The 8,210-nt window shown below is 26.8% G+C and overlaps 1 protein-coding gene across 1 annotated transcript; it reads right to left on the bottom strand.

The window, feature by feature from the left end:
• Positions 1–1,202: 1,202 nt before the first annotated feature.
• LOC126895585 (uncharacterized) lies at positions 1,203–6,100 on the bottom strand. Its single transcript, XM_050667612.1, has 3 exons — positions 5,933–6,100; positions 5,706–5,732; positions 1,203–2,366 (listed from the first exon to the last, which is right to left on the bottom strand). The coding sequence occupies exons 1-3, from the start codon at positions 6,015–6,017 to the stop codon at positions 1,528–1,530; spliced, it is 951 nt and encodes a 316-aa protein (XP_050523569.1). The 5' UTR covers positions 6,018–6,100; the 3' UTR covers positions 1,203–1,527.
• Between the last annotated feature and the right edge of the window lie 2,110 nt (positions 6,101–8,210).

Here is an 8,210-nt window from a genome sequence, read left to right as displayed (position 1 = left end):
ACCACATTAAAAAATAATTGGATTTAAGTTGTGTAAGTTGAAATAATAGGGTGGTTTGATTTTGAACCTACAGAATACGTAAGGGGTAAGTTGTATAAGTATTGACACGGTTGCAGGCGTTTCGTGATACACGAAGCCCCACGACCCGCATCGCCTTCGTCAACCGTCTCCCTACTCATGTCAATAAATTGTAGTTTGACTGATTATCACCGCCTACGACATGTCAAAGTCTAACAAGTACCGCCACCCGTCGCAATACTACGTGAAGTCATCATCCCAACTTCGGAATCGTCTATATACGTATATGAGTGTTCAGTAAGGAACGGATTCTATTATTTGTAACAATTGACCTGTTTCCTTACTTATTGAACACCCTGTATGTGAATTATCCCATGTGAATTAATCCAAGATTATTATCATCATTATTATTTCGCTTTATTAAATACAATCGCTTTTTTTTATATACGATAATGATTTATATAGATTTATGAAACTAACATTAATATTTTGTGGATAAGCAATAAACGATTCCTGTGGATCATTGTCGATCATCGTACTTGTGTTGCCTACAACATTTCATTAAACCCATGAAAGTATAAGGTTACATTTTATTCTCATACAAACACAGATCATGTCAAAAAATAATCAATCTACTTTGACACGTGTAAATACCGTTTCAGAAATTTAAAAACATTTCAATAATTTTTAATTATTGAGTAATTCTCATTATAAAATATTTTATTACTATTAAAAATTTATCCAATTTGTTTGTAGAACTATCCAAAATACTATAAGATAATTGGGTACGAGTTGATCTATTTTTTTTTTAATATATCAGTCATACAATGATAAAAAGGAAATATATAAGCCATTTCAACATTATCCTATAAAATATGAAATAAGTAACGTTAAATTTTATTAAAACAATATAACATAAAATTTAATAATTTTTACTAAATTTCAAAATTTTTTAAAGAGTCAGAACACATACAAAATAGTTACAGTGGAAAGTTTTTTTTTCTGAAAAATGCCCATCTAACTCAAATTTAAAAATCAATAAAACTTAACGAAAAATTTAAAAAAAATAAAATATATATATTTTATAATTATTTAAGCATAGAAATTCTGTATATATCAAATATTTAACAGTATATTAATAATATTTAATATATTTAATTGAAGTTTATATGTCTGATCTCTAATAAACTGTTTTTGATATTATGTTAGTTGTGTCGGTATTTATTAACAATTAAAAAAAGAAATAGTTAACAATAATTAAATCAATAAGATTTTAGATACAAACTAAACTAGAACACTAATGTTAGAATTTATACACGTAAAATAAAATTTTATTTTACGTTTATTTAAAAAAATTTATTTTATTTAACACTTAAGTATTAAGTTTTATAAATAATTTTTTAAAAATTAATATTTCCCGAACATGTTTGCTTCTTTACTATCAAATAGTATCTAAGTTCATAAATTATATAATTATACTTATAATTGTTTAATTACTCATAAATGTTTTTAATATATAAGCTCGTTTTCATTGACATCGCTGATTGTGATACGCTTATCTATTTTATTTTCCAATTCAGTTATTTCTGTGCCACACATATCAATTATTTTTTTCACATCACTTTGAAAATTAGAAGAATTTGAGCATTTTGGACTTCGATAGTACATTTTTATGTAAGAAAGATGATTATTATAGAGCCATTCTCTACCAAATTTTGATGTTAATCTAAAAAATTGTGTATTAGTAATATAACAATACGCATGAATACAAACATATAAACCACAGTCAAAAGAATTATATTGCTCTTCTGCATTTTTAGCTAATATGAACTGCCATTTATTTACTTTAATTTTGGCTGATTTGGTACTTGGACCATTTTTAAATTCCTTTGTTTTATAATATGTACGTAGTATTTGAAATAATATTGCAAAATGTTGTTTATACCGTTCTTGGTCTTCATTATTTGGGTTCAATAGTGAATTTAAAATAGTAATTTTTTTTGTGTACAAATTAATTACACCCAATACCCAATGATTACCATCATTTACATTCGGATTAGTACACATTGTCACTAAAATCAATGTTTTTTGTGTAGCTTCCGATTGATAAATATATTCTACTAAAGGCCAATCATTTTTATTGAATAAAAAAACATAGATATAATGTGGTATGTATAGAATAGATCCTTTTTTTCCTTCCCTTATAATCCAACAAAGTATGAAGTTGTCAATTACTTCCCCAAAAATACATTGTTTCGCATATAAAGATCTAACTAATTCAGAATCTGGGTTATTAGGAATTGCCATAATCCTGAGTTCGTCTGCAGGACGAGCAAGCTTTTTTACATCTAAAAATTGATTGATTAAAAATAATTTTATTTGAAAATTAAAAATATTATATAATATTGTAAACAACATATATTGATAAATTATAATAGCGATGAGGTGAAAACAGCTATTGCAGTCTGGATACGATAAGATTTTTTAGTAACGGCATGAAAAAAACAGTAACGCGACAGGAAAAATATGAAAAAATAGTTAAGGAAAATAGATCCCATGTTGAAAACTTAATTTCTGATATTTAAGTCAAAGAATCGTAATTCAGCATGCATGTTAATAATACTCAATATTTGTATTCCATATAAGTATTCGAATATTACAAGAAATTTTTTTTCAAAACGTATTCGAATATTCAAATTTGTATTTACAAACACAAACATTTTTTAAATTATTTCAAATACTTTTGAGTTTTTTCTTAGTCTATGACAAGAGCAGGAAATGTTTTAATTATTGAATGCCTAGCCAAATTCAATTGTTTTTCTTTAAAATTTGAATCTTTTATTTTATTTAGGTTATTGTTACAAAAAAGATGAAATTTCATATATATTGGAGCTATTTGTTAACCTACAAAAATGTATAAAGTGTATAAAAATGTGTAATTTGTATATAAATGTTAATATTTTCTGAAGAATTATACAGGTGTTATTAAAACATATTGATAAAACAAAAAAAAAACTGATTATTTTAATTTTTAGTTATCCATCAATTAAGATCAAATTAAAAGTAAAACTCTTTTTATTTACAAAAAAAATTTTTTTTTTTAATCTATATCATATACAGGGTGTTCAGTAAGTCAGGAAACGGGTTTCTATTGTTCTCATTGTTTGTAACAATGAGAACAATAGAAACCCGTTTCCTGACTTACTGAACACTCTGTATAGATATACATATATCATCAGTCATTGATGTTTTTATATTTTGGAACACTATAGGGCGTAAATTAATCAATTCTATTTTCACGGTCGGGTTAGCTTCTCTCTCATAACAATTTTATATAATCTCTTTTTATAATTTACAAAATAATTTCAGTTTTAACAATTTTATTACATTAAAATTAAAAACTATTAAACGTGTTTTTCCAACGCTACCGTAATAGCAGTTTTAATTTTCATTAGTAAAATAGTCAATTTGATAGCTAAAATTCATGAAAATAACTAAATTTCAACAATGGTCTCTTAATATTTTAACTACCGTTGACATTAGCTAAAAAACCTACCCAGAAATTGCATTTATAAAATGAAAGAAACTCTAAATACAATCTCGTGCTTACGTTACAGTCAAGGTTTTATCTGCGTGTGCTAACTGGAATTCTTATACTCAAACTTTCAACACGACTATAATACCAGAAAATATTAGTTAACACTTTCCTACAATATATCAACACACAATAACACATCATTGATTATACTAGCCAACAAAATTGACAAAGAAAGTTTGGTGCCAGCATCCTTTTTGCTGATTTTGAAAGTATTTTCGTTTTCGATACTATTTCACTCGACTTGCGTTGCAATAGTGTGGTCGACACTGGTTTTCAGGGTAGAGACTCCGTGGGCCGTTTATTAATAAGCAATAACAGACTATTTGGAAAAAAAAACAAACCGAAAAATCGAACAAAACTAATAATAATCTTCGCATATTACCGCGCAACTTTCGCTGGTGTCGGCGACGCGGTGCCGGCATGATCCTCGAGCGTCAGAAAGTTAGCAGCGTTAAAGGCGACAGTGCGCTGGCCGGTTCGTCGAGTTCGGTCGTGCGGCACGTCCCGGAGCCGGTGGCGTACTTCCTCGAAGTTGTCATTTTGATAACGATAAAAAGACTCTGCGTATCATTTGCGGCGAGACATCGTCGACCGTATGGCACTTGCTGGATTTGCATCGTGGCGTATGGCACGAGGGTTTGGTTAGTCAAATACTTATAGTAAGGCGACGGCTAATAAAGGTGGCACGAGTCGCGGGACATCGTGTGTCACGTAGCGACGCAGGCCCGTGTCGCAATTTTTTAGATTTTCGGTATAAGCTCTAGTTTTTGAGATAATCACTAATTTCAAAAAATTCAAAAAATGATTAATAAAATTATGAAAAAAAACGGTAACACGGTGGGGTCGTGGACACAAATCGGACGTGGCAAGTTGATACAAGTTTATATGATATCAGACAGTGACTAAAATCACTAGCATAAGAGACGCTTCAATACTAATCTGTGGATATTATATAATTTTAAGAAATCGTTGGATTATTCCAAAAACAACATCTACTTCATTTTCCTTGTTTATATCCTGATTGCAAGTTTTATGATTTAAAAGTATCATATATGAATAAATATTTATTTATTTAATATTGCAATTTTTATGGAGAAATTATAAAAAAATTATTAAGTAGTTGTTTCTTTTACGGCAAACATGTACAAAATTGAAGATTTTAATGCAATACTTTTCAAAAAAAAAATTGCTACTTATGAAAAAGTTTACTGGTCTACAAGGAATTTTCCTACAAAAATTGCTGAAATAATTAATATTATATCTCTTACGTTTATACCAAAGTCATTAATTTGATATGAACTTCTAAAGATGTAATAAGAATTAAAAAATATATTTTTTATCTTTATCGCGCCAACTATATGAGACATATTTGATTTTAATTGTAAATATTATAAAAAATATCATTCATTTCTAACAATAATATCTTATATAAAAAATTCTGTAATGAAATATTATTTATTATGCTAAAAAATAAAATTTTATAATTTATTAATTTTATCACATGTTGCTATATGTTTTTGTTTATGTTCTACAAGCATTCTACAGTACGCATTACATTTCAGCTAGCCACCTTAGTATTAAGTTATTCATAAAAAAACTCTTATGTGCACATAAATAATGTTAATATCAATGTGATGTATGATTTTATTCTCAAATCGACGGCACATGTTTTCATATATATATTCTTTTGAACAAACTTAAAAAAATGTACGTCACAATCAGAAATTCTATGTAAATTTGCACCTTAATAGTTTGTGTGAATACATTTAGTGAAGTTACAAAGAAGTTAATACAAACTCAAAATAAACATAGATTCGTAAGTAACTTTTCATCGAAGACAAGGTCTTTTATAGTGTTAACGAAGCGATTTATATACGAAAGTATTTTTGTAATTTCGCATATACCAACTTGCACATGCGTTAAGCGTCCTAGGGATATCTCTGAAAAATCTTTGAGAACTTCATATAACCATCACAGATTAAAATGTTTACTTTACTTAATTTATTTGATGCTGCATTACTTAAATTAACCAAAAATATCACTTGAACAAAATTTGTCAAAGTTATTATTTAATAATCACAACGCTTACGTTTAGTTTGTTGTGCACTGAAGCAACCTAAAAAAGATTACAAATTTTTAACTGATTAAATGTATAAACTTATAAACTTCTATGTATAATATATGCTTGTATCGTAAAATCAGAACAGTCGTGAAAAAAAGATTTCACATGAAACCATTTTGATTGAAAATACCTATTGCTAAACTATGTATGTAATGTATACATCACAGTTTCACACACATTTTCTAAAAACTTACTTCGCATTTTATCTGAGACACCATTTGCACGAAATACAAAAATCATTAATATAAAAATGTGATTAACTAAACACTTTTTATTCATTGTTAAAAAAAAAATTTTAAATAATAATAATTTTAGTAAATTTTTTATTAGACGATTGCTGAAATTTAAATGTTCATAGTAAATTTGTAGAATAAATCTTACACATCAAAAATACTTTTATTTTCACAATTTAGAACAGTTCAAAGATAAACAACATGTGTTTTCGTTAGAAATAATTTTTTAAAACTGTATAGTACGGTCTATAACTTTTACATACACATATTTTAACATAATATTACAAACAATAAATAATTATAAATGTGTGCATTTCATTTTAATGCAATATAATTATATAATAATAATTTAATTATCACTTAGCTAATAACTAAATTTACTAAAAATTATTTTTTTAAATAATTTTAATAATATAATTTCACAAAAATGTGCTGCAAATGATGATTATTTTATAATTTAATTTTAAGTTTTTAATATTATAACAAACGTTTTGAAAAAAGTTAAGCTTTTAATTCATACGAATTACTACATTATAAGCAGTGCATTAACAATTATATTATAATTTTTCAATTTTTTCAATTGTTGGATCATTTAAAGTACCCAGTATAATAATCATAAATTATAATTAGATTATATTTGTAAAAAAATTAATTTACATTGTTGTTGAATTAAGTATCTTAAAAAATAACTTATTTGTTGCAATATCTTGATGAAATTATTCATTTTAATACCATGGTATAATGTAAAAATTATGGATACTAGAAAAAATTTGAATTTTTAATCAATTTGGTTCAGTCTAGCCAAAATAAATTATACTGTTGCATCTCTTCCTCTTATGAGCATATAACAGATTTTATAGCACTGACACGGTACCGTGTTTCCCTCAGCCGCACATCACGTTATCAACCTATATAAAAGTGAATCGGAACTAAATCATAAGTACACGGTGACCTTGTGGTAAGGTTTGTCTATAAGACGCCTTGGGTCGCGGGTTCTAATCCCGTACCGTACCTCTCTTTTTCACATGATTTCCGGTACACTTTCTATAACCGGCCGTCAATCCCCGGCGGCCGTGTCAGCATACTAAGGACTGCATTTCATATCACACCCCCAAAATTATTTTTAAAAAGTAATATAAATGATTTTTCTGAAATTTTTGGATTGTTTTTTCCTCCTTCCATCCATACACTAAAAAACCCAACTATACAAAAACATCGACATCGTACACGTTATCATGAAAAATGATCTAGAAGAGAGTCTTCATTTCGATACTAACAGAGTGTTCAATCGCATTCTATGACTTTTTAAGTGGCCCACAAAAATATGCACAACGCTTAAACATTCTACCTGTATCCGGTAGTCATCGTAAATGCGTTTTATATTCTAATTCTAATATTCTTATATTTTATAAATTACCAAAAATAACATTCAATATAAGTTTTTAAATAGACACATTTTACATAATATGATATATTATATCATACTGCTATACGCAACGTATACAACAGTACTCATTTGTTAAGACATCAAAAATAAATAAAATTTAAAAAGGTCGCACCCCTATAAAAACTGAAATTACACCACTAATATGGAAAATGAACCTTCCACGACTAAATGAATAAATACAGATACTATGAAGAACCAGTATTTTAAAAGATTTTAATAACTTTATTCAAGGACGTGAGGAGTAAAACACATTAGTTTATTTTTATCTCTGGCGTATATAAACCCACTGTTCCTCCGCCATAATACAAAAGAACTAATATCTTTAAAAATATGTTTCTATTTAAAAAAACTTAAGTTAATACTATCTTAAGTGGAGAGAATTATTTTTTTTTTTAATTATTGAATATATTAACTTCTAAAAAAAATTATAAAATGTTTATATTACGGTATAAAAAATTTATACAAATATCCCTTCACTCTCCCAATAAAACAAAATTCTGAGATTGCCTTTGGTCTATAATTAAATCAGTTTTATTAATTTTCTGATAATTTATTACCCATATCCGCATATAAATAAATACAATATTTCACTTTTAAGACTGAATGTATGGCAGAATAAAAAACAATAATTTTTAATGTTAATAGAGCTCACATAATAATGTATATAAATTATTTTAACTAAGTAATCAAATTGCCAACAATGTCAATAATAAAAAAAATTGAATTTTATTATTTTTCATCAGTTTTTTAGTTAGTTTTAAATTGTAAATCTCGAATAAATAATATTGAATA

The sequence above is a fragment of the Daktulosphaira vitifoliae genome, unplaced genomic scaffold (assembly GCF_025091365.1).
Source record: "Daktulosphaira vitifoliae isolate Bord-2020 unplaced genomic scaffold, ASM2509136v1 Scaffold_1, whole genome shotgun sequence".
In the NCBI taxonomy this organism is placed as follows: Eukaryota; Metazoa; Arthropoda; class Insecta; order Hemiptera; family Phylloxeridae; genus Daktulosphaira; species Daktulosphaira vitifoliae.
Note: the sequence above shows the minus strand (reverse complement) of the source record. Positions and strands in the feature narration are given on the sequence as shown.

Coding starts and splice junctions, on each gene's coding strand:
- LOC126895585 (XM_050667612.1), bottom strand. CDS start 6,017: ATGAATAAAAAGTGTTTAGTTAATCACATTTTTATATTAATGATTTTT. Junction 5,733..5,932: donor TGTCTCAGATAAAATGCGAA/GTAAGTTTTTAG, acceptor AATCTTTTTTAG/GTTGCTTCAGTGCACAACAA. Junction 2,367..5,705: donor CAGTGCACAACAAACTAAAC/GTAAGCGTTGTG, acceptor ATCAATTTTTAG/ATGTAAAAAAGCTTGCTCGT.